At 45.2% G+C, this 27,082-nt stretch overlaps 1 protein-coding gene across 1 annotated transcript in view; it reads left to right on the top strand.

Moving 5' to 3' along the window:
- The window catches only part of PLXNA4 (plexin A4), a 429,072-nt gene that overhangs the window by 354,658 nt on the left and 47,332 nt on the right, over positions 1-27,082 (top strand). Inside the window, exons 14-21 of the mRNA XM_074828081.1 lie at positions 4,547-4,683; positions 6,352-6,519; positions 12,223-12,316; positions 14,736-14,975; positions 15,722-15,868; positions 21,105-21,339; positions 21,754-21,896; positions 24,807-25,075. Of these exons, the coding sequence (XP_074684182.1) occupies positions 4,547-4,683; positions 6,352-6,519; positions 12,223-12,316; positions 14,736-14,975; positions 15,722-15,868; positions 21,105-21,339; positions 21,754-21,896; positions 24,807-25,075 (1,433 nt within the window). The remainder of the gene's footprint in view (positions 1-4,546; positions 4,684-6,351; positions 6,520-12,222; positions 12,317-14,735; positions 14,976-15,721; positions 15,869-21,104; positions 21,340-21,753; positions 21,897-24,806; positions 25,076-27,082) is intronic.

The raw sequence follows: 27,082 nt of genomic DNA, 5'->3' as shown, positions 1-27,082 counted from the left end.
TGGCCACAGGACACTTGTGATCCCAGGGACACCCAGCTCAGGGCACGGCAAGCACAGAGATGTCCTGTAGAACGCTGTGGTGTTGGGTCAGTGCAAAGCCCATGGCCTTCTGCTAGCAAGGAGAAAAATTCACATTTACTGGGCTGCAGGCAGTCACCATAGCCGTGGCAGGTTTTTTCTGCAAGATGTAGCATTCAAAGAGTGTTTGTGTTAGGTGGTCCTCTGGGTGTCCAGGAGAAGCAGCGCTGCATCCCAGCAGCACTAGATCAGGAGGGACCAGGCTGTAGAGTGTGACTGGGGCTCAGTACAACTGGGAGCTGTTTTGGATGCTCCATGGTGAAACGATAGACACCAGCAAGCTTTAACTTCAGTTAGATTTTAAGAGTAGGAGGTTTGGAGAGAGGACTTAGCCATGAGGAATTTGGAGATGAAATCAAAAGTCCCTAGGGATGGTGAGCGGTGGGATCACATGCACAACTTCCACTCAATGTGTGCTGACGGCACTTGGAGAACAGCCACACTCCTCTTTTTAGAGAGACTGCCGGGGCTGGCAAATTGGCTTGCTACACCGTCTGTCTGGGACATCAGCTTGCAAAGCAGTCAGAGGGGCTCTGGGCCTGATTCCACACTACTACTGGTGTAAGTTCAGTCTGAAACTGTCACTTTGCTGTGGTGGAAGCCTCATGGAAGAGAGGAGCAGAGCCAAACACATGTACACTCAACTTGTTTTTTTGCTCCTTTCTGATGGTTTTTTTGCTCCTTGTCCAAGAGACCTGGTTTTTCCTCTAAGGCCCCTTGCTGGGGACATGCAGGCAATGCCTGGCCTTGATCTGTGCAGATCTATGCGGGTTTGAGATGAGAGTGCCTTTTTGTTCCCATCCAAAGCTCTTGACTCCTGCAAAGGAATGGGTCTTTTCTGAAATTATTCACATGCCCAATAAATTTTTATGGTAAAGGGAGCTGGTAATGAATGCAAGCATCTTAGATTTCCCCCTTGAGCTACAGAAATTTTTCTATTCTCTGTATTTTCTGATGTCACTAGGTACTATGGTGGTGGGGGCAAAAAAAAGCCTTGAGAGATAGCCCCCACTAGGCAGACAGAAGGGCTTTTTCCAGGACATTACACTTCAGTGTGTCACCTTTGCTACTCTTGAAATTACTGTCCAATTTTGATCATCCGTGTCCGTCTGTGACAGCTTTTCCCTCTGCTTGCTTGCTTTCCGGCTGCCAGCTATCCCAGCCGTGCATGAGCATGAAGTCAACAGGGTATTCTCTGCTGAATACCTTGATACCTTTGCGCTAGACAGAAAAGAATGCAGAGGCTCTCCAGCCTGCCCATCATATGCCCTCTCCTGTGTCCGTTGCTTTCATAGTGGGAGCTGTGTTTGTTGGCACGGCTTGATTTCCTCTGATATTTCTGCCAGGAGGGTAGAGATGTTATTGCAGGCATCACAACGTGCCTTGGCGTCCTGCAACTGTGGGTGGCAGCTTCAAGGAAAGGAAGATGTTTGAAAACTAAGGAAGGGCATCACATGGGATATAAATGTCGTTTTCTGATGTATAGTAAATCCTTTGGAAAACTGCTTTTCAAAAGGTTTGAAGCAAAACAGGGTCAGATTTGACCAATAGGTTCAGCCTTCCCCTTTCCTGCAAGAATTGGAAGAGATGATATTTTGAACTCAACAGAGTATTTAATTTCAGTGTTTTAAAAAAGAGGCAGCTTGGTTTAGAGGTGCTAGAACAGTTCTTCTCCACATTTCTAACCAGAACTTTTAAATTCAAAATGCTGTTAGTTTGTTTTAAACTCATCTGTGATCAAAAATGCAAATTGCATTAGAGAGTACAATAAGCCAAAAGGGAAACAAAGCATTTGGTTGCAAGCTGAAATGAAATTTATGATGATCTAAATTAAAATAATTTTTTTTAAAGTTTTTAATTTTGCTGCTGTGATTATTGCCATGGTCTTTCAACCCAAAAAAGATCTCCCTTCACTTTTCAATTCAGATGCTGAAGCAAGTTTATCTTTATTCTGGCTTTGGATGAGAATATTATGGCTCAGTGCAGGTGATGTGGTCTACTCTGAGGGTCTGCTCCTAAAATCCTTGTCTCGGGAGAGCATTTGCAACAGGTCTCCCTTCCATCTTTCCCCTCCTGCTGCTGCTGTTGAACCTATAGAAAGGAAACACAGATGCAGAAGCTGTGTGTGAGTTGATCTTGCTCTGCCCTGGTCCCCAGGAGGAATGAAGTGGGAACCAAGTCTTGACATGCATCATAAGGTCAGTTTAGACACAGTTCTGATGGCAGTTTCTTTGTGGACAGCCTGTGTGGAGGAGGTACTGAAGAAAAGTAAAGGGTTGGGGAGCAAAGTAGGCAAGATCCTAGAAAGGTACGGAAGATTTCCTGTCCTCTTTGCCTCATGGTCACTGTCCACTTCAGCCTATTACAGATCCACTAGACCCCCCTTGCATTTTCCATCACCTTTCACCAGCAAGGAAATGGTAAATCCTCTGAAGGCTGAGTTTTACTGCAAACATGCTGTGCAATATTTATGAAGACCACTGTGAATAATTAAAGGTTTATTGCAACTTTAAAAACTTAGCCACAAACTCTTTTGTAAGATCACCACAAGACACAGCAACGCTTTGCCAAGGAGTGTTGCTGACGTAGTTCTGGTCGGTGAGGATCCTCAAAAGGGCATGGCTAGTTTATCTACCTCTGAGAAGAGAGCAGGAAACCCATCCAGGAGTGGGACAAGGCCTTTGGGTCTTTAACTCAAATGTTCCTCTATGGTTTGTAAAGCAGATACCATTGCAGTGCTGTTGTGTAGGCTATGTGCATCAAGTTGGCCATTCTCAACCCATTTTCTTCTCCCAGCAGCAGTAATTTGCATTGGTGGGAGTGGCCATCAATAAGGGTTTAGAGAGGAGTTGCCATCAGAGCTTGAGGTGATACCCTAAAATGGAGGAGCATAACATACTGAAGTGCATCTTTTGCATCTACATACTCTTCCTGCATCTTTTATCCCAATAATAGCTGTTAGAGAATACTCCCAGAAAAAGTATAAAACCAGTTTCCAAACCATCATGTCAAAACCAGTCAAGTTTAAACACAAGGAGTGTCTAGCTCTGACAGTAGATTTTTCTACAGGACTGTATGTCTGATTTTCATGTTCAGCCCTTTCTCCAAGTGGTAGATGCATTTTAAACAAAAGCAAAGTGGAAACCTTGCCGCTGTTTTTCAAAATGATTAGCCAGAGGGGGACTGGGACAGAGAGGGCTCTGTGTGTGTGAAAGAGGGAGCTGTGGTGTGTGTCAGGTGGTTTTATAAACATGGATTAATGGTCTCCAAAGCTCAATAAGGTGACTGTGTGATATACCTGCTTGTTCAGAAGAGCTGAGGGGAGCTTCAAGCATTTGTGTCATCATTTTTAAAGAGAGGGGAAAAGAAATAATCTTCATTTAAATGCATATAGTAGCTTTTCACTTGGGACTGAATGGAAAGTTTTTCTATTAAAATGCAAATGAAAGAATAAACTGTAACTCCAAATTTCTTCCTGAAAATGAATGTCTCCTCTCTGTATTGTGGTAACAGGGTGATCTGTGCCTTCAGAGTGCAAGTACTTTATCTTGATTTGGGAAAAAGGGAGAGCAGGAGGGTAAGAAAAAGAGGTTTGAGACTTGGGGCCCTAAAGAAATTGTGCCCCTTTTTGATATATTAACACAACATCACGTTATGTTTTGAAAAGAGGGTTGGAAAATCATCAGAAAAGGGAAAAAGGTGTTCACCTGGACAGTGCTCCTTTTGTGTCTATAGTATTTCAGAGGACATCTCAACATGAGCACTGCTGTGCTGTATCGGTGCAGGACACTCATGAAGTCCTAGACTGTCTCAGCATCCAAAGCTGATAAGAAAAAGAGAAAGATTTGGGGTCATGCAATGGGCATGTGGGAGAGGCAAGACATGAGCTCAGATGCTCTGCTGAATCACAGCTCTCCCCTTTCCTGGGGAAAAAGTCTGTGAGCACGGGGGGTAGTTTTTAGGAATCTCTGGAGCTATACAGCAGGTTCTGTTCCTTTCTCAGATCAACAGGGTTTAGAGTAATCTTTTCAAGACCCGACCATTTTTATCACTTGTGAGCACCACAGTTTGGAGGTGGAGACTCCCCTTTAAGAGGGTGGTGTTAACTGATGGTAAAAAGATACCTCAGCTGTGTCAAACAAGCAGTGGAGATGGGAGATCACAGCTCCAGCTGCTCCAGGCCTGGAACTGACTTTGCAAGCACAGAGTTTTTGCAGGAGTGAGGAGAACAGACTGGGATTAGGTCTGAACTCATCCCAACAAAGTTGGCATTCAAGCAGGATATCTATGATAGGACTGGTGTCACCCAAGGCTCATCTGTTGGCCAGAAGATATGGTCATCTTCTGAAGTCCAGCTAAGATGTGATTAACTCCTGCAGGTGCCTACCTCTCTCCATCACTAAAACGAGAGAGGGAAGGTACCTATGCTCCTGTATTGTGTTTACAACACAACCCTTTGCCTTCACAGACTCTGACGCTCTCTGATCTCAAGCCGAAGCGGGGACCAGTGTCGGGTGGCACCCAGGTGACAATTACAGGCAATAACCTCAATGCGGGCAGCAATGTCATTGTGACCTTTGGGCGACAACCCTGCCTCTTCTACAGGTACAGATGAGTCCTTCCTACTGTATGTGCCTGAGTCTGAAATATGTGAGCAATTATAGTCAAGAGACTTCTTCTGCAGTCCAGACACGCTGCCCCTCAAGTGCCTCTTTTGCCTGTGGCCATGTTTATTCAGCAATGGGACTTTTGCATTCTGCACCGTGTGCAACCTTACTGTGAGTGTTTTGGGGTGAGAGAATAGGATTTATTTCATTGTTTTGGTTGTTATTTGGTGTGCTTTTTTCCATGTCCCCTTGTCAAATTTCACTACAATTCTCCACGGTCCTACGCTTTGCTACTTGCTCTGGGAGTACGTCATTTAAAAGATTCATTTTCATGTCCCTGCTTTAGCAGAGGTGACAAAGAAAATCTGACAACATTGGTTCTAAGTATTAAAACACCTCCCTTTTATCCCAGAATAGTTGTGTAGTGCTAAGAAATGGATGATTTGCAACATTTTAGCTCTGGGTTGGCTGCTGTTCAATTGCAGTTCAGAGAGGCTTAATGTCAGTGTTACCTGCTGAATGTTCCCTGATCCCTGTGAGAATGAGCCTGAATCCCGTTCCCAGGGGCTCCCACAGCTCAGAACTACCCAGTGCAACATATTTTGTTGCCAGTATCAGTGGAGGCTGAAGATGAAGTTGGCACATTTCCCCCGGCATGTCCTTGGCAGAAGAAGGGCTCATTCACAGGAGACCTGGGACCACTGTCTTGGGGCAATGCCCTTCCCTCTCCTGGCTGTGGGGATCCTGTTCAGATGCCTGCCATGACTGTGGTGTGATTCAGCATCTATAATTTGGGAGGGTGAAGTCACAGTTTGTGATTTAAAAGGCCAAGTGGAAGCCAGAGCTGCTTGGAGATGCTTACTGAAGAGACTGGGAGTTTTAGGAGCGACTGAGCATGGTCTTTCAGGGGAACTTAGAGACTACCTGTAGGGTGCAGTTAGTGAAGGTGGGTGCCATGCTACAAGGGAAGGTTGAATCCTGCTTTATCCTTTCTAGGGGTATAAGATGAGGCTGCATAACAAATCACAGGACTGGGGAGATTGAGGGTATTTGGAGCCTGAATTTTTGGCTCTTTATGGAAGGTAAGGGCCACTGCAAAATTCAGACCTGGAGCTGGTTTTGAGCCCAGCACAAAAGGAAAGGTTTATGTGGAATCCTCTTTGAGTATAATCATAAAATGCTTCCCACTATATTAGCACCTGCCATGCAAAGGTCCCAGGCACACTGCAAACTGCACTTAAACAAGGCTTATAGTCCTAATGCAAAGTCAACTTTATTATCCCAAACTGGAAAGCTGAAGTGCAAACACTCCTTTTTATGAGCTGCTGCTACATATGTCTGCAGGCAGGAAGGAAACATCCATCAAGTGTTTAATCACACAGAAATACTTCTGGAGAGAGGTCTGGTTTGGACTTCCCTTGGGGTTGAGTTTTCACTCTGAGACCTGAGAAATGATGGGTTTTGTGGTTTTACTTAAACTAATGAAACTTCCTCAGTTAAATGTGTCACACTATTCACAGCATATTCCTGTAGCAGTGAGTTTCACCACTTCACAGTACGTAGGTTAAGGTCACGGGACACAAGACTAAGTAGCTGGGCTCTTTTTGGCACCATTTGCTTTGCTGCTAATAGCACGTGGTTTATATTTACTTGCTTCTGCTCACAGGAGATCCACCAAGCACATTGTCTGTAACACCACTGCCTCAGATGAAGGCTTTGAGAAGGTGAAGGTGTCCGTGAGAGTGGACAAGGCCAAGATACATCAGGAGTTGCAGTATGAATATGTAGAGGATCCAACCATCCTGAGGATCGAGCCCGAGTGGAGCATCTTCAGGTAAGCATCCCATGGACAACACCTACCACTTCCCATGGTTTTCTAATGCATCACTAGCTTGTTCATATTGGTTCTTGGTACAGAAAAGTGCTTTCCAAGCATTGTGTTCAATAAGAAATAGATTTGTGCAGAGCTGCTTCCCAGAGCCCAAGACCATGAGGGCTGGTGGACTTGCTTCCTCGGAAGACTAAAAGGCCAGCAATGCATTGTGCATCCCTTGTAACACCTTGGATGCTCAATGTGTGTCTGTGCTCATGTGTACCCCAGAAAAAAATTTCAACAGACTCTAGTGAGGGATGGGCAGGAGCAGGATCCTTTCTCCAAACTAACTCTGAGTAGTCCAAACCTAAATGATCCTGCTCCCTGCCTTCAGTAGCAGAGCAAAGCTTCCTGGCTTAATGAAGCAAAATCCAGCTGCCAATGCTCACCAGAAACTTCATTGGAGACTTCATGCTTTAATTACAAAGGTAGGTACAGCAAGTCTCCAACCTCCTTTTGAAGCTTTACTGCTTTACTTTCTTTACTGCAGCCCAGGGTTTATCTCCAGCACCAGGATGCTCCCTGTCTGAGTAATATTACAGACCACTGGGGCTGGTTAAACCACACAGTTGTATCCCTAAAAGCTGCAATTCCTAGTGCTTCTGGTCATGACCGTGTTTCAGGCCTTATTGGGCTGGGTCCAGAGGTTTGCATAGCAGCAGGACCAGTCACTGATCTCTTAAACCCGAGCATAAATGACATAACTGTGCTTAGAGAAGTGAATCTCACCTGGCTTTGAAAGCAGCAATTCCTACCTTTCCTACAGCTTTCATGGACCTGCTGTCTTAGGACTAAGCATTGCTTGTTTGGCTGTCATGCCTGAAAGCACCAGGGTTGTATCCCAAGATGAAACACAAAGGGAGGCCTGGTCCCTGCCGTATCAAACAGCCTTTTTCCTCATTAGGCATCCCTTTTTCTCTTCACCCCATTGATGCTGCTTTGGTGAATTCCGAGGGTTCACATGAAGGTGTCTGAGAGGAGCGTTTGCCCTGGTTGTGGAAGGCATCAAAGTGATACCCAAATGCTCTCAGAAGCCTACAGAGCTGGCCTCGAGAAGAGAGAAATTGGTCATTAAATGCACTGGTATTTCCTTGAAAAGATACAAAATAAGAAATCTTAGTCTCCCCTCATTCCTCCACAGCTGCTCTCTGCTTCCCTGTCAAACCGGACTGATTGGAGTATCTGGGGATTAGGAGCAGGGCTTGTAAATCCCCCCAGTTCAGCTCCCATCCAGAAGATGTTTTCACAAATCAATTAGTGCCTTTAATTACCGTGAGGGAATTTACCGATTTAGCCGGATTGAATCTTTGCACACTGAGCTTGGAGCTTTAGTGTCTGGATTTTCCATTTGGGGGTTTTATTTTCAGTCAGAGTTCAGGTTATCAGTGAAATGAGAAATCGCTTTACTCCCTTCCTTATTAAAGTGAGTTCAGTGCCGGTTAAAAGGTGCAAGATTGACAGCCTAGGAGAGTGAATTCTCCTATTATCCCCAGGAAAGTTGCATCACGGGGACCTTCCTCCACCTGGCCCCAGGTCTGTCTGGGAGGTGAGAGAAGCTCTCCAGAGCTCGTGTGCTCCTTGTTTTCTCTGCTGAAGCTGCCAGCGAGAGATGAAGAAGCAGCCAAGGAGATGCTTCAGGTGGATTGGTAAAGCTTTTCCCAGCCTGGGGGTGCGGAGGTTCTGCATCCTGTCTCTTGCTGCCTTGAATCTCCCACCCCACCTCCCAGCATAAAGGAAATTAAGAAGAGGTGCTTGTTTAGTGGTTGTCAGCTTACCGCAGGGTGTGTAGCTGCTAGGATGGATGATTGGGACTCTACCTGTCTCATCATTCAGGTACAACCTCTACCCTTTGCTCTCCTCAGTGTCTCAGAAATCAAAATGCATCAGCTTGAGCATTAACAGGTGCCTAATTTTAACCAGACCTTCCCACTGCCATCCTTTTTCTTGTGCACTTCTGAATCACTCCAAAGGTGCGACCCTGGAGGAGGGTACAGAGAAAGATGTGATATCCAGGATTACCACTGTGGTTCAGGGTGTCGGGGACAGTTGTAAGCACTCTGTTAGCTGTGGAGGTCCATCCAGCAGGTCACAATGGAGACAAGCATTAGAGTAAGGCCTCCACACATAGCTGGATGAAAGTGCAGCCAACTGCAGTCCTGAGAATCAAGCAAGAAATGCGTTAGTCAAGACACGTGGATCTGGAGATGAACTGAGGAGGCTGTTTCTCAGTATATTTGTTATGCGGTATGATTCATAACAGCAAATCCACTGTGCTTCTCTGATTCATCACTCCTGGCTGTAGGGCTAAGCTGTTTTGAGGGATAGATGATTGCTACTAAACCAGCTTTGCAAAATTAGTGAATGAATGTACTAAGCCTCGCTTAAAACCTTCTCAAGTGCCATTTTCCAGGACAATAAAGAAAAGATTAGTGCTAATTTACTCCCATAGCCCAAAAAAAAAAAAAAAAACCAAACCAGAGAGTCACGCTGGGCTGGCAGGTAACTAGAATTTTATGAGGCCCCATTAATACTTTTGTTCTGGGTTTGATTTGAGTTGCTTCCAGCAATTGTTTGAGTCTGCAGACAGAAATTATGCTCAGAGCTTTTGGGACAATAAGGAGTTAAATTAAGAAAGCTGGTAGTCTTGGCATCTCTGTTATTTTGCTGGGCAGCATGTCTCCCAGCTCTGATCCAAAGTGATGGAGAAGTGGCTGTGACTGGTCATTCACCTGCAGGCACAAAAGGCAATGGCTGGTGGTTTTCATGCAAAGACAAGCAACAGTTTTATTTGCTTGATTTGCAAGCCAGAAGAGGTTTGGGGGTGATTTTGTGTCTTCAGCAAACACAACTGCTTTGGCTTTTTTTTCGAGAAAAGGCCTCTCTCTGATTTGATGCTGCGTCTGTGCTTAATAACTGTGGTCTGACCCTGCAAGCTCAGTTTCCAAAATAAATACAGGATTTTTAACACGTGGGTTTAAAACTGTGTGCACAGACTTGGTTGATTAAATAAAAGGATTTATGTATATATACAGACACTCATATGTCTGTACGTATACACACACATTTGATACGTCTGGAACACGTAAGACTTTCAGCTGAGTAAAGATACAAAATCCATTCTAGTTTGAATCAGCATTCATAATAATAATAAATAATAATAAAAATTATAAAGGCTCACAGCCAAAAATTCAGAAGAACAAGGGCAGTGGAGAAAGAACAATTTGGTTTATACACTTCTCTTCTAATTTCTGGTGAGCGAGCTCTCCCTGGGTGATATTAGGACTACTTAATGGGAAGCTGAATTTTGGGGAGAGGGTATTTTTTTCTGTAAGGCAGGGAGGGGGAGCTCTCTTATAAGTGGATGTATGACTGCAGGAGATTCCCTGTTCGTTCAGGAGAACTCAACCGTCCAAGCAGATCTTATGGAAATGGCAAAATGTGGTTTTGCCCCATAAAATTTCCTATTAGAAATCTCCCATCACAACTGATCATTTCAGAGAGCAAGAACTTGAGATACTCTTCAAAACTCAAGGTCAAACATTGTCCTAACCATCAGTCCGTAGAGGCATTACCTGAATGAAAGACCATAAGGAACCTCTCAGAGAAGTGTCACAGGAGCACCTGCTGAAAGATATGGTTGTGACAGTGCTCTTTGGCACAGCTCATGGCTCATGACTTCAAATTTACAGGCTTCTTGGTTCCATAGGCTATGCTTAAATTAGTAAGTACTTAATCTGGGTCTATTCTTTGGTCCTGAAGACAGCGAGCTTGCATAGCTCTCATCCATACCACCAGTGATCTTTTCTCCTTCAAAGGAAGTTTAACTTCATCTATCCTGCTTTTTGAGAGTGCTCCCCAGCCCTTGCTATCCCTTGAACAATGACCGGGCATTGCCTGGGGTACTGTTAACAGCTTATCAGCATCTAGGGCTACCAGACAGTGTTTGAGCTGGTGTCATGGTTGTTTGCTTTATCCGTGTGGTTGTAACTAGAGGGGCTGAAGCACAGTGCCAGCTAGCTGCAGCCAGTTCACTGAAAACTGAAACACTGCTAAGCAGAGATGTATATTTATGTTCATTCCTACCTTCCCCATCTGATTAATAATGGAAGATAAATGAGGAACATGTTAAAAAAAGGTCAGAACTGGAGGAGATCTGTTGGCCAACACAGGCTTCCTCCTTACAGTGTGTTTACCCTCTGGTGTTTTCTCATTTATAATGCACTTGTTTCACCTTTCATGTATATGTAGGTTTACCTGGAGGCAGGAAAGGGATTCTGAGCTTCTTTTTCCCAGTCCCACTGATTTCCACATGATCTCCCCTTCCATTCTCAGCAGAGCACTCCAGGAAATAAATTGCAGCCTGAAGAGTTTCCAAGGGGAGGTATGGAGACAGATGTCGAAACCGATGAGAGCAATCCTCACCCTGGGAAACCCTCAGAGATGGGACTGTCTGTTGATGACATTTCCTCATCCTACCCTGGCAGTGTGAGCCCTGACAGCTGGAGGTTTTGCTTTCTCGGATAACTCTTCCCCCTTCAGCCCTTGCATCACGGTGCCTCCACCACAGTGCTGCAAAGGGAGAGCTCACCCTGGTACAGCAATGCTGTTTTGATTTCGGATGGCCAAAGCTGCCTGTGGTGAACTGTTCCCCTTAACATGGCATTCAAAGCCAACCCACACATGAGCTCCTGCTGAAGCCTGGGAATGATCCTTTACAGTTTCCTTCCTCCCTCCCCTCTGCTCCCTGAAGTCCCACAAACAGCACCACTGGCTGCAGCTGGAAGAGGCAAGGGTAAGGAAAGAAGAGTGTTTCTGAAAGCTGTTTCCTTCTGGTGACAGTGATTGCAGGGAATGAGAAGGGCTCTGTCTACATTTCCCCATCTTAAGCTGGGCCGAGACACGTTATAAAAGCAACAAAATCTACCAGATGCACGGTTGTGGGTTGTAAGGATTGCCTTTCTCAGGAAATCAGTCCTTGTCTGAGCAAAGGGACACAGTGACTGGAAATCTCTATTCTCTCATATGTTGGATCTGACACACATGGCTGAGCTTATCTGCCTGGGTCATCAAATGGAAACCAAGCAAATGCCTTATGCACACCACATCTGAAGATTTTGACTGTTCTAGATGCTGCAGGACCTGGTATCCCCAGCAGCACTGAAATGGGTTCATTGAGATGACATAATCTTACTTAGGGTGATGTTTTTATAGCAGGTTTAATATGAAGTTTGGGACTACAGCCACCAACAAGGTATCACTGAATCCTCAAGAGTTACTTGCACAGGGTAGTATCTATGAGGGTCTCTCTTCCTTAAGTGATATAGGAGATATAGTCTGTGGACCATTCTGAAGAGCTCCTGTTAGATTTCCCACTCTTCTCATTACTGAAGCTTGTGATTGCTGAATCCTGACAATGAAAAACACCCAGATGCTGCTTGATGTGACAGTTTTAACAAGTGTGTAGTTTTACTTCTTTCTCCCCTTAGGAATGAATGAAAACCTTTTTGCTTTGTTTTGTTTTTCCTTCCCTTCCAATTGGACTGCGAGATGTGGTCAGACACTTTGCAATCAGCACTTAGGAATACAGATCACCCATTGCTGCTGCAATCAGTCCTGATATCTATTCGCTGGGTTCATGCACTTCTTTCATTTCTCCTTCTCTAGTGGCAACACACCCATTGCAGTGTGGGGAACTCACCTGGACCTGATCCAAAACCCTCAGATCCGAGCAAAGCATGGTGGAAAGGAACACGTCAACGTGAGTATGGTTGCTGAGCTGGGGATCATAGGAGGGGACATGTCCAAGGTGGTGATAGAGCTGGCTAACAGGTCTGGAGGTTGAAATCTCCTATTGCACCCAGAAAAGAGGGGATGACTTGGTTTCAGAAAGATCACCCTGTCCTGTCTTCATAAAGGAGCACTGGACCAGAGGGAACAGAAAGAGGTGTCATGAGAGGCGGTTCAGTTCCTGAGCCTGTTTCTTCTGTTGGCTCAAAGATACCTGTCCTCTCACTTGGCCCATGTACAACCTACATTATTTATTGGCTTGCCTGTGCATAAGTAGACCCAAATTCAGGTTATTAGCTGATCATGCTGGGATCAGAAGGGACTGTGAGTAATACTCCTTGATACTACCATGTCCACTCTCTGGACTACTTGGGATCCTGCAAGAGCATATCCAGGTTTAACAAGCTACATTTACAATCGAATTCAATTCTCAGTGACCACTTAGGAATAAAAAGCAGCTCTGTGGAAGCCAGCAGAGCTTTACCAAGGTCTGGGAGGACACTTAATTTGGAAGGAGCCAATTACCAGTAGCTGCTGAGCAGTTCCTGATTAGAGCTGTAAAAGTTGTGAGTTTAGCACTTCCAGTTGGGAGACTCAGGAGCAGGAAGCAGCTGCTGGTACCTACAGTAGGTGGGAGGATGGGGTCATGCAACAGCATTTGAAGAGATGTTGGCTGCATGTGGACATTTCCTGGGACAAATTGTAAAAGAGCATCCCAGAAGAAGAGGCTCCAAAGGTAAAAAATGCAGAGGGACTAATTGGAGGGGGGCAGCAAGTCCAGTTCCTCTGCACTTCTCAGGTTTTAAGATTAATCCGTGGGCTTTCCATCCAAGGTTCTCAAAGCACTTTGTGGACATTAAAATAATCTACTGCCACATGAGCAATGGTGAAACTGTGGTAGATCCAAAAAGAAAATACAGGAATAAGGGGTAGATTAATTTCCATCTGCAGTTTGCAGATTGAGACACCTAAATTTTGGTCTTATCCCATCTCTGCCATGAACTAGTATCTCCAAATCCAAAGCCATTTTGTCACCTCTTACACCTCACCAGATTCAGGAAATATCTGTTGAGTTTGGTTTCTGGGTCTGATGTGGTTCTTGGCTGCCAATCTTCCAGTCCCTCATGAACTCTGGGAAAACCCTGATCTGACTGATTATGCGTATTCATAGGTCTGTTTTAGTATTATGTTGTATTTCCTGGTACAAGACAGCCAAACACTTGCCTAGCTTTCCTGTGAAATTAGAAGCCTGCATTCATCTTATTCTTCCATCAGACTCTGGCTCTTGCCTGACACAGTGGTCTCAAACACTCATGCCATGGTGAAGATGATGAAGCCAATTCATCATCTCAAACATGCTCATGTAGAACTGCCCATCAGGTTTGTGCTGGGAGGTACTCTGGTGCCTTTTCTTCCTTGTAAGAGCTGTTTCAGCAAAGAACTTCTGACTTACTTTACAATATGAAACTACCTGGTCCAGGTCACTTATCTCTGTATTGATTTGAGCCAAAACAATATTAACACTTGAGCTATGCTGTCTGTGATAATGAGTGTGCTCTCAGTGCTGGAGGTATCAGAATAGTTTGGAGAAGATTCTCCTATCGAGCTCAGCTGGGATCCCACAAGCTGGTGCTGTTTCCCCACAGATCCTGTTGGTTCCTGGTGAGGCCAGGACACATTATCCTAGCAACCACGGTGTAGAAAGATGAAGGCTCAGATCCTGAAATACAATCAGGCATCTAATTCCTAGTTGTTTATAATGGGAGTCAGGATGAAATGTCTTTCACAATCTATTACCCATTTATCAAATACACAAAAAGCAGCTCTTTGGCAGGGCTGGAAGGCAACTTCAGGGTCTCCTGAGACCTACCTCACTGTCTTCACCACTCCAGCTTCTGGGCTTCATTTCAGGTAACCTGATGTTCAAACAGGAATCCTGGGCACAACAGAGCATGCACTGGACATAAACTTTTGCAGTGATCCCCAGAGTGTGAGAGCTGATTACGGGGTGGCACTGAGGCTTTGACTAGTCTCTGCTGTACAAAACAAAAGAACTTTCTATTTCCAGAAGGAAATGAGGTTAAGGGAAGATGCTGACACTGGCATCCCCAGAGAAGAGGCACAGGATGCCCAATTGCAGTGCAAACTGCTCCACACACCTGCTCCAGCAAAGCTTTCATAATGCCTTCCCAGCCTTGATTGAGTGATTGGTATGGGCTATGTTTTGAAGCAGTGGAGCACCAGTCTACCTCACGATAACCAAGGAGGTCTGCTCCTCCCTGTCCTTTAGCAGTAGGCAGGCTAACATTTCACTGGGAGGTATCTGCTGACCAGGAGGGCTGGGGGCATTTTCCATAAACTCTCCTTGCGTTGGGTCTCTCTCTCTCCAGAACTGCGAGGTGCAGAATAGCACGGAGATGACCTGCCAGGCTCCAGCACTAGCTGTTGACCCCAATCACCAGTCTGAGCTTGCTGAGCGTCCAGAGGAGTTTGGCTTCATTCTTGACAACGTGCAGTCCCTGCTGATTCTCAACAAAACCAACTTCACCTACTACCCAAACCCAATCTTTGAGGTTTTCAATCCTTCGGGGATCTTGGAGCTGAAGCCTGGAAGTCCTATCATACTGAAGGTGAGATAGGGACCAAGGACTGGATGAGGAAGGACAAAGACCTGCTGCCTATTGCCTGACTATGCCTGCCAGCACCCCACAAATCACAGTGGCATCCTGATTACATCCCAGAAATTTCCTTCACTTGTTGCACCTACCATATCTTATCATATCAGAGTCACCATCTGCAGACACAAATCACTGCCCAGCATTTGCTAATACCCATAACTAAAAAATATAAACTCCTGCTGAAGGAGTCTGTCTATTTCTTTCTTGGGTTTTCAAGATCTTCCTCTCACCCCTGGTTAAATCGTACAGCAGTCCTTTGTCATTTCTGTAATCTGGACTGCAGTACAGAGAAGGAATTTCATGATTGAACATTTCCATATCAGCACTTGTAAGTGGTGCAAGTGCAAAGAAATGGTTGTGCCTGCAGAATACCTTCTTGTGTGTTTGGACAGGGGTCTGTTTTACTGGCCAGAATATGTTTTGTGAGGGTCTGTTTGTGCAAGACCTATATGCAACATTTCTTGTTTAGTTCCAGAGGGAGAGGAACAGAACAGGCTCCTTTGATGACAGTCTATAGCCATCCATGCTGTCCTCTGCTTGACTTTCTAAATTGGCTTTTCCTCTCTGTGTTAGTGAATGGTGAACAACAAATGTCAAATGCAATGTTAAATTTGTGTCACAAGAGGAAACTAGAGGTGGAAGGAAAACTCTTTCCTAACCTGTTTTTTTGGGGGGTGGTGGTATTCCTTTCTATCCAGGGCAAGAACCTGATCCCACCAGTGGCAGGAGGGAACGCCAAGCTGAACTACACTGTTTTGGTTGGTGAGAAGCCCTGTGCAGTGACCGTATCAGATGTGCAGCTACTGTGTGAGTCCCCAAACCTCATTGGACGGCACAAGGTGATGGTAAGTGGTTCCTGAACCTCAGCCTGTGTGGGTTGGGAGGGCACACCAGTGCTGAAGAGCTGGCAGAGATCTCCCAGGAGTTTACATCACCATTTGCCTTCTGTAGATCCCATAAACAACAGGGGCCTTTCTTGATATAATATCATGAGTAATTTGAAGAAGGAGAAGAGTAGAAGAGTAACCTGGAGATCTCTATGGACAGTGAGAGACCTTTCATAATCAAGACCCTTTAGGAAAGTTTGCCTCTCTTCTCATTTTGTACTGTCTGTATGAAAAACAAATACTCATCTGAGTTCATATATGTAACATGTTCCCTACATGACATACTTTGTCAAATTCAGCACAGTCCCCAGCAATTACTAACATGCTGGTGGCTAAAATTTGACTTTATGTAGGAGAAAAAAAATGCAGGATATGGATGATAGTGTGACTGGACTTTGAGGTTTTGACATCTATACAACTTAGTATACTCTTGCATTTTCTTCCTGGAACCTGTGAAACATGGACCTTGTGATTATATCAGGAGCTTCTCCTCTTACCATTGATGTATTCATTTCTTCTTTACTTTCCTCTCGGTAATTTGCATTCCTCAGTGATGTTGCTTGATAAACAGCACATCAGCAAATTCATCTGAGTTGTACAGAAATCTGGGTGGAAACAAAACGAAAGGTAACAACTGACATCAGACATGCAGATGATCAATGTTTCTCATTCTTCGTGATCAACATTTTCCACTTCTCTGTTGCCCTCCCAAAGCTGTATCTGTCACATATTTATTTCAGTGCAGTGAGACTCATAGAGGTTGATGGAGACACACTGCATGGCTTTTTAAAAAGAGAGTTTTCTGGGGACTTGTAGAAAATAGAGAGTTTATGGTAACCATTTTGGGTCTCATTTGTGACTACTGCTGGGAGACCTCATACTGGCTACTTAACTTCTCTGTGCCAAAGTTTGTCATCTGGAAAATAGAGGTGATAATCCTTTTCAGCCATGCAAATATACTATGGCTCTTGATGCATTGTAAAGCACATTAAGACACTCCAAGAGGAGCAATAATGAAGTGAGAGATTGTCTCTGTGTGAATACCAAAGCTTTTGAACAAGGCAATATATGTTCCCTGTCATTTTCATGAATATAATTAAACATATGGTTAGTTTGAGATGGACAAAGCCGATCCTAGAGAGAGAAAACTCAAAGTCAGGTGAGCAATAATCAACCCCTGGGGATGAGGGAGGATGAACATCTGGTCAGGTCCTACTAATTGGGAAGAGTCCCCTGCTCCTGTGGCTTGGGACAGCTTAAGTGAAGCCATAGAGAAAGAAATAATCCCTTTTTGAGGATGCTGATCAAACCAGAGATGCTGCTGGAAAGATGGGAAGATGATCGCACTGAAGACTGTTAATAAGCAGCATTAGGGGCAAGTTACAGATTTCTCATTCAACTGCCAAAACTGAGGCAACACTTTGACAGTGTCTGGGCTGGGAACCAAATACAGAAGGTCACCTGTGATGGAGGCCAGTGCTCAAGGATGGACTTTACATCTGGAACTTAACAAGGGGACAGCTGGGCTGGGAAATGCCTCCACCAGCATGGCACAGCATCTTTGTTGCTTGGGGTGGTACAAAATGTATCCCCATGTTTCATATGAATGTCACTTTGATGGTCAGGATAATTGACAGGTAGCTCTCCCAGATCGTCCTCCTGTTTCTGCCAACAATTTACTGCGTTACCTTGAGTAAATTGCTGAACAAACCCTTTCTTACAAAGTGAGGTGGCCTAAGTCTGAGAGGGGACCATGGGAGTGAATCAACCATTGCAACACTGAGATTATTTGTAAGGGAAGGAACAGTGACAATGACACACATTGATGTCAACATGTTTTTGATCAAGTTCAGCTATCTTTTATACAATGACAGAGTTAAATATTTGAAAAAAATAGAAAAGAACTAAAAGGCCTGAGCAATGGTTAAAAAAGATTGACTAAGACTCAGAGGTAAGCTCTTTTCTGAGGAAAAGAAAGAGACGTGAGGAAGGTCCATGAGTTACTATGTTGGAGAAGGTCTGCAATAAAGAAATGGAGTATAGTTGAAGGGTTACTGGTATCTAATGTATTCACTTACATATGGAGATTCCCACTGGACTCTTTGTATAGTGAATGGAGAGATGGTCAAATACAGCAATCGAAGTTCAGGGCACACTTCGTCTCATCCTAAGGTAGGCACTTACATTTGGTGAGGGCAAACTTGCAGTAGGAAAGACACTACCAGAATCAAGTTTTGCACAACAGGGAACTGCTACAGGTGACCCCTAAGACTTTGCTGGAGAAAACTGGGCTCTGCCATAGTGTCATTTAGAACAAAAGCATGATTAAGAGTCTTAACAGATGGTCAAACTGTTGTTCAGTAATATGGAGGGCTCATGTTCAATCTTCTCAAAGGTAGACTTAACTTCCTTCAGAAACACTCAGTGGCCCAAGAAATAAAGTAGGTTGATATCAACATATTAGCTTGTTTTTCTTTTAAATGCTCACAATAATACTGCAGACTTGCGGGTTTTATTCTTCAATAGACAGATTCCCTCAGATCATGGCAGTTTGATTCATGGACTGTGAGACCTTCCCAGCATTGAAACCACCTTTAGAGAGGAACACACTGGGTCTAACTTTGCTAGGCACCTACCTCGAGGAGTCTAGATCTCCTCATAGTTAATGTAGAGAAATGGGAACTTCCACTGAATAAAACTTCTCATCCTAATGTCAAAGCAGGTGTCAAAAGCAGCTCACATAAATCACGTTATAAAAACGCTTTTTCTCTGTATTGACTCTGACAGCATGCTGTAATGTCTAAGTCAGATGTGGATGTTGAATGTTTGGTGAGAGGAATCTCACCCATGGAGACAGGCTGTTCTGTGAGCTTTGAGGACAGACCTGCGCTGGGGATTGGGACGGGGTTGTTTGATTCTGGTTTTATACTTCTTGAATGAACTAATCTGACTACAGGGCTTGGAGGAAAAGGGCCGCTGTCAGAAACAGAAAATGAAATATAAAGAATATATTTATTGATCCACTGTGACAGGAAGGACATTGTGCAAGCTGGTGAGCAAATTTGCTGGGAGGATTTGGGACAGTGGTCTAGGGCAAAAGGCAACAACTTCCAGTGCATAGATTAGCACGTGAGTTTGGCAGTTTGTCTTCTCATACCAATACCAACCCTCTGCCCTATGCAGTTTTTATAAGTGAGTTGGGTCTTGTATCTTGAAATAGATGGGATAGCTAGTTACTGCTGTGTCCTCAACTTATATGGGTGCTAGGTTTTTCCTTGGCCACTGAAGATGCTCTTCAAGTCATCAATGTCATGGTACAAGAATGGTCATCTTGAAAGTCTATTATCTGGTCAGATGAGCTTAGGTTTGGTTTCATTTCTCACCATGGACATTGTTATCTTTCTAGAGTCCAACCCAAAATAGCATGAGAGGACCTTGTGGATAGAAATTAGATATTTCCAGACATTCATTTTTGTCCTGTCCAAGATGTAGGGGTTACAGCTAGGTGGCTTTGGCCAGGACCCACTGAGGAACAGCCTATGGCCGGTGCTAGAGCAAAACAGCCATCTTCTCAGAGATTGTAACTGGGGCCAGAATATTTTCGAGGAGATGGTGGAGTCACAGAGATTCATGTCCCTAGCAAGGGTTGTGGTAGCGAGGAGCGAGAGCATCTGGAAGACTTTTAATTAATTCATGACTCTCTGCCCCATAGTGTCTTCTGCTGGCTCTAGCCCTTCCTCCTTAGGCCAGTTTCTTCCTCCTGCAACCTAGAGAGGAAACCTGAGTAAGTGCTTGAGCTGAGGCATGGGAAGTCTGGGATTAATGTGTATGAAGGCAGGCTGGAGACTGACTGATTAACTAAGAGCCAGTGGGATGAAGGACAAGGCTAGTTACCAGGCTGGGATGTGGGGGATGTTTTCACTAGCTGCTGTGGGAGCTGTAAAGGTGAGGGAGAGCTCCTCATAAAGGAGAAAGAAAAAGGTTCAATTGCATGCTACAATGGTCCCAGTTGCAGTGGGAGGGGGAAGCACATAGCCCTGGGGTCTTGACTCCATTTCTGCCTGGCAGCAAGATTTTGCACTTTGTGCAGGATCTTATGTGCCTCTCTGTGACAAAGCTCAGCTGGGGTGAAGTGATCCATGTCACGATCCTTCAAGCTCTTTGCATAGCACCTTCCTAACTTTATGTTGATCTATAACCAGTGTTCACCTACCACAGCACAGTCCTAGAAGCCTTCTTTTTATACCTCGGGCTAGTCAGCAATGTTTTTCCCCCTGCCACTCAAACTTATCCTACTCTACAGATAGCCTTGAAGAACCTTGTAGTAGCCTTGAGGAAGTGATACTCTGTGGAATTACTGTTGGGAGCGGTGTTCATGTTATAAAAATGGGTTTCTAACAGACTTGATTCAGCAGAGCATTTTGTTGGGCTTGCAGGGTTTTTTTCTGGTTGTTAAAAGCAAGGTCCTCACACAGCAGCTTGTTCCAGAGGCTGGCAGCAGCCCTGAGAACCTCTGGGAGTTCATGGAAAGCAGAAAGCTGTGTTCAGCTCTCTGTCCCACTGGTGAGCATCTGCAGTCACCCTGCTAATGTGTGCCTAGGAGAGGGGCTATAAAGAGCATGGGCCAGGCTCTGTGTTTTTTGTGTTCTTTTTTTCCTATCCCAGTGGCTTCCAGATAGAGTTTTCTCTGGTTAAAGGGTCAAAAGCAAATTGTGACTCTGATTTCTGCATTCCCACTGTACTGACTGATGCTGTGCTGGCTGTCTGGGTCAGGTGTCCCCTGTTCCACTGTGAGGTTAGGACCCATCAGTCCATAACCACGAGCTGTATGTCTTGTGTGCATTTTGGGATTAAGAGCCATCAGGGCTGTCCAGCACAGCATAGCTCTTTGGGATAGGGAATGGAAAACACAGAATGAAGCCTGAACTGACATGTAGCCAGAACATTGGGACTGGTGAGATTTGTCTCACCACAAGTCCTTTGTTGGTTGGGTGCATGGTCACTCTGTCAACAGAAGTGCTTCTATATGACATTTTGGGTGTTTTAAAGCTGTTCTCTATTCAAATACTTCATGATCTGTTTAGTTTGGGGGACAAGGGGATGTCATCAGTTAGCCTTAGGGAGATGATGGAGTTCCTCTGTGTTCCTGCTTGTTCAACCATTTCAATGCAGCTCTTTCCTGCCTTCCCTCTAGGCTCGTGTAGGAGGGATGGAGTTCTCCCCAGGGATGGTCTACATCTCTCCAGACAGCCCTCTCAGCTTGCCAGCTATTGTCAGTATTGCGGTGGCTGGTGGCCTGCTCATCATCTTCATTGTGGCTGTGTTGATTGCGTACAAGCGCAAATCCAGAGAAAGCGACCTCACCCTCAAGCGTCTACAGATGCAGATGGACAACCTGGAGTCCAGGGTGGCACTGGAGTGCAAAGAAGGTAGGATGAGGAAGGAAGGCTGACACTGTGTCAGTGCTGGTAGAAGAGAAGCATCCATCCACAAAGCTTGGAGGCAAAATATCACAAGCAAAAGGAGTGTTGAACCCTGTGGGTATGGCTCAAGCCTGGATCTAATCTGACTTCCTATTTTCCCTGAGTCCAGCATTCCTCTACCCTGTCCTAACTGCATTTGCTAACTCACAGTCCTGAGAGAGCCTTGGCACGTGTCCCTGGGGAAAGGCTGTGTTATAGGAAAGGTGAGACTGCTCCTGTCCACCTTCTTCTTCCTCTCCACATGTTGCTTCTCCACTTGTACCTTAGTCTCATGCATGTGGGGTGGAAGGCCTTTCCCATCGTGGTGAGGGAGATCTCGACTGTCATTGCTACTTGAGTTGTTCTTTTTTTTTGTGTCAGCCTTTGCAGAGCTACAAACAGATATTCACGAGCTGACAAGCGATTTGGATGGAGCTGGGATCCCTTTCCTCGATTACCGAACCTACACCATGAGGGTGCTTTTCCCTGGCATTGAAGATCATCCAGTCTTGAGGGATCTGGAGGTAAGAAGTCAACATATCCTACTTCTGGCTCCTCTCATGCTGCCCTATTCTGTCCTGAATGCAAGAAATGTTGTGTCTGTGGTGGGGACGTGATGGTTTACAATGCTGTGTCTTACCAGGGACAAAACAGCACCTCATTAAAAATCCAGGTTGAAAGGGGAAGATGATTGCTGCTATCTTAGATGTTATATTCTGTTTGATCACTCATCTATTTGGAAGAGTCTTATAGATTTGTGTGCTTCTCCTTGGACTTCATCCTGCTGGGGTTTGTTTTTTAGACTGGATTTATAAGTTACTGCTGTGCAGGGGCCAGGAAAAACAGTTGCATGTTAGAACAGCATACTTGCCTGTGTCACTCCAGATTTGCATGACACTCACACTACCTAGAGGCCTTTTTCTGTGGCAACTTCTATAGAAATAACCTGCAGTCACTGAAGGAGGTTCACCTTTGCTGCGCTCTGTGGTCTGCAGTGAGGTCAGAAAACCACAGCATCCGTCTGCCCATACCCTGGCACATCTGCCTCGTCCATCCCAACTCTCTGGGCCACAGTGGTAGGAGGACAGCGAGATGTTGGCCAGCACTGTTGGGGTCTACATACAGCCTGCATTAACTCACTGACGACAAGGAGTTCGATGTGACCCCAGGTGAAGTCTGCCCATGCTGCAAAACTGCTTCAGGCTTTGGCAGATGGATGGGCTCTGCTCTACGGATACCTGGGCTGGAGAAGCAGGGGATACACCGTGGCCAAGGCCAGGGAGGTCGTTGGCTGAGCTCTCTGCAAAGTCCTTGGCAAGCTCTGAGCTTCAGAGAGGCTCTGGCATGGGCTGGTGAGATTGCTGGAGGCCAAGACTGGGGTTAGTTGGCAAAAAAGAGGAGCCGGATCTGGCGCAGGCAATACCATGCTTGGCTGGCTGCGTAATCAGAAGTGCCTGCTCGTCTTTGCTCCTTCCCTTCAGGAGAGGCAAAATTCATCAAACTATGTGGAGACAACCATTAAAAAACCTGATCAGTCAGCAAGGAGGACTTGTGGGATTGAGTAGAAGGCTGAGTTACACATTGACTGCTGTATATATTTGCCTTTGGGATGCAGATAGAGTGGCCTCGAGCCGCTTTCCTTCAGGAAGAGTAGCTCAGCAGCTTCAACAAATGAGCACAAGGGATGAGGGGTGATGAATCTCTCTCTCACATATGTATACACACACACAAACACTTTCATTACACCCACAGCCAATTTCAATCCCTATATTCATTAACCTCAGCCAGCTGACCACAGAACAGCAGCTGACCCGAATAGAGGTTTTAGCATGGATGGTTCCATGTGTAAATACACAGAGAGAACACAGAGCTAATGTTTCAATCTGCTGCCTTTGATCTCTTCTTCCTTTCTTTTCATTCATCTTTTTTTTCCCCTTAATCCTCTGTAAAGCTTCAACAGCTCTTTCAGCGTCAACATCTTTGGTTACCAACATATCAGGGAAGGCAGTTCCCATTCTGTTCCCTTCTCCGTAGCACCTAGGAGGAGTTGCTATTTAGTGCAAAAGGCCTCAGCATAGATCCTGCAGTGAGCAGGTCTTACTTATTTCCAGTCCATTTGCTAATTAACTGCTTCCAGATGCAGTACAAAATACTTTTCTTGTTATTTTTTTAATTCTCCATAATAACCTGGGGATAGACAATATTAAATGTTCAAGCAAGTGAGTTAAAATAATTATTGGCGGGATGGGTGGTAGTGGTTTGTTGGTTGATTGGTTGGTTGTCTCAAGCTATTTACTGAGTAATTTATTGGCTGTATGGAAAAAGAGTTGAGAGCTCTAATTTCCAGAATGAAAAAGTAATGACTCTTTAAGGGGCCTTGCATTACTTGGTTGTTTAAGCATGCCAACTTGTTTTGGATTGAAGTGCCAAATCTGGTTGGTTATTGATACATGCATGCCTCAGTGACATGTGTTACTCTATGCTGAGACCCTCCAGCTTCCAGGGAAGCTTTTCAAGGGCTGGAACAGCTTCAGCAACATGGAGGAATGAGTTTGGGGTTCTCTATTTAGGCTGCATTTTTGTCTAGAGCCAGAAGGACTGGAAAGGGTAAAAGCCCACTGTCCTAAATTGTCCCGTATAAAAACTAGTCTGCCAGCCTTTCACAGCTAAGAGGTATATTAGAGATTTATCAACCTCCCTGTCTCCAAACCATCTCACTTCCCGAGCCCAGGGGTCCTACTGCAGTGGGACCTCCAAGACAGGTCCCAACTCAGGGTGTCCTCTCACACCTTCATCTACCTGTTTCTTCAAACCAAGGCCCAGCTGCATGATCACCATCTCAACCACTGCCTCACTGCATCTCTTCATCTCCTCAAAACCTGACCCTGGGCTCTCTTCCCCATTTACTTTCTTGCTGCCTCTCCCAAATCTCTGTAAGCAGGTTTCTTGCAGGGATGAAAAAGAGGTTTTAGGTGAAGATAGAGTGAGACTTCAGTTTGACTACAATAAAAATACAACATGGTATGGTGCCACATCTAGGTACTAACAATCTCTTTTTGATGTACTGTTCAGAGAGGGAAACACAGGATTGGAAAAGAATCATCTGGCTGTGGCTAGGAGGTCTCTCAGGCTTCCTAATCATTAAATGACGTATGAACTCTCTTCCTATTTACAGGACTATCCTGTGATGCAGAAGGAAAGACTCACCTGCCTGCTAGATTTAAGATTATATTTTTTTAATTGTCTCTGCTGTTTGAAGCAGCTTGTCCTTTTTTCCTTTCTCAGAACTGACTTCTGCTTGATGTGAAAGTGTATATAGTTGGAGGAGCTGGAGGGATGAGGGCAGAGAGCTAGCAGAGGGTGTGTGACCCATGTGGGGAGGTCTGACAGTGGGTAGTGAGGGAAAGGTATAAACTGCCTTTCTTCTTGTGCAGGTCCCTGGCTATAGACAGGAACGGGTGGAGAAAGGCCTGAAGCTCTTTGCCCAGCTCATCAACAACAAGGTTTTCCTGCTGTCCTTCATCCGCACATTGGAGTCCCAGCGCAGCTTCTCTATGCGGGACCGTGGCAATGTGGCCTCGTTGATCATGACGGTGCTGCAGAGCAAGCTGGAGTATGCTACTGATGTCCTCAAACAGCTCTTGGCCGACCTCATAGACAAAAATCTGGAGAGCAAGAACCATCCCAAGCTGCTGCTCCGGAGGTAAGTAGTGCCTGGGGCTGGAGTGAGCTGGCCTGGGCAGCCTGTGTCCCACTGTCGAATATAAACATGCTAATCATCTCTGGAGAAATGGTGCAAATTTGCTTGATTTTTGTTTGTGCAGCAGGGTGTGAAATCAGGATGCTATACAGCCACAGTTCACGTGACCCCATAGGACTGGCATGAAGCTGTTTGCAGAGAGGGTTCAAAAAGGCAAGAAGGGCTGAATGAAGACTGAATCGTTCTCTCTTTCCAGTTTCCTGCTCATTTAAGACTCCCTGACAGAGCATCCCTTCTCTTAGAGGACTCTCCTCTTCCTCCCAATAACCTCTCTGCATTTCCTTGCCTTTCAGCAAGTGTTTCTGTAGATTTTGCTCCATCTTCTCTCTAACTAAAAAGTAGTCATTGATTAAAAGCTACAGAACTAAACTACCTCTGAATTTTATCGTGGCTCTTCCTGAAAGCTTTATGAGGGCAGCAAGAGTCCATGCTTTCTAAATCTTTATTTTGGACTCTGTGTGCTTAAGATGTTAATTTATGCTTATGTTTCTGTTTAACCTGAAAACTCCAATTGCATTGTATAGGACCTATAAGTACATCGCATAGAACAGGCTGTATTATATCCCTGGTGAGTAAGTCAGCTGCTGTCACCTCCTGCCTGGGGCATGGACTGCCCTGCTTTGTTTCTTGTTCATAAGTTAACTACGGGCACATGGAGAGTCTTCTTCAGGTCACTGTGGGATCTCCTGTCTCTCCCTGAGCAATGGTGCTGGGAGCTTGTTGAATCCAGTAGAAGAGCTGAGCAGGACAACAGAACTGGTTTCATACAGGGCACAAGGTTGGATCGGTGCTTCTTGGCCAGATCTAAGGTCTAAACTCCACAGTTCTATGGGAACCTTTGAATTAGAAATCTATTGCTCCTTAATTAATGTGCTTTTTTTGCCCAGGGAAATGCTGCCTCTTCTCCCCTTAGGATAACGTTCATCTCCTTTCCACAGTCTGAACCAACCCTTCTGATTCAAGGACCCTAAGTAAAATCAGGGGGAGTCTTCTGGAGACAAACGGCCTTTGCCACTGCTCAGAGTCAACTCTGAGAAGCCCTCAGCTGATTACAATGGACAGCTTGGGCAGGGAAGAGATCTGTGTCACTTGCTGGGAGGCTTTTCATCTGGCACACAGCCCACTATGGAGAACCAGCAAAAAAGGGAACAGAAGGCAATTCCTGGCATTCAGGGAAGCAATGCCAGGGGCAGAGCCTGGACTTTGCTCTGGTGTCAGTTGACTCCCTGATGTTATTCAAGCCCTACAGCATAGCTGGTGACCTCCCTCCAGCTGTCCCCGGGCTTATTCTCTGTGCTTCTCCTCTGATGCTGGATGGCACTGCCTCCTTCCAACTGTCTCCTCCCTTCATTTTTTCCTTTTTTCTTCCCTTTTTTCCATCTCTTTATCTTCCCTGGTTGTTCATTCCTGTCTTGTCCTGAGCATCCCATCTTTCCTCTTTCTCCTTCTTCCAGCTCTTTTCTAACTCTAGTCCTCTTTGTTGGAAATGAAATGTGGCCTTTGGAAGGAGAGCCAGTGAACAAAGAAGGCACCTCCACTGTTCCAAGCTCTGAAAACACAAGAAGTCAGAGATGTGGTTTGTGCTCTGAGATGGAGGTCCTGCACTGAGCAGCACCAGGAGTCTACTGGTGAACATGTGAATAGCTCAGTGCCTGGGGTCAGATGTTGGTGTGAGGTTCTCAGACAACTATTGGAGCAGCTGGATTCAACTTGGTGCTTCCCATCCCTCCCTGTGAGTCTGTGAATGGAAGGGAATCTTCCAACACCTTTCTGTTGGTTAGGGGGTATTTGACAGGAGGAAGGCAGTGGCTGGAATGATTTTCCCACCTTACCTGTGTCCAACGTTCATCCCACATGACATCTACAGCCTCAAAGAGATCAAAGTTGTCAGGGCAGAGAGCAACAGCATAATGGGATTTCAGTTGTTTTTCTCATGGTAATGCTAAATTT

This window comes from Strix aluco, chromosome 5, assembly GCF_031877795.1.
Source record: "Strix aluco isolate bStrAlu1 chromosome 5, bStrAlu1.hap1, whole genome shotgun sequence".
Taxonomy (NCBI): domain Eukaryota; kingdom Metazoa; phylum Chordata; class Aves; order Strigiformes; family Strigidae; genus Strix; species Strix aluco.
Note: the sequence above shows the minus strand (reverse complement) of the source record. Positions and strands in the feature narration are given on the sequence as shown.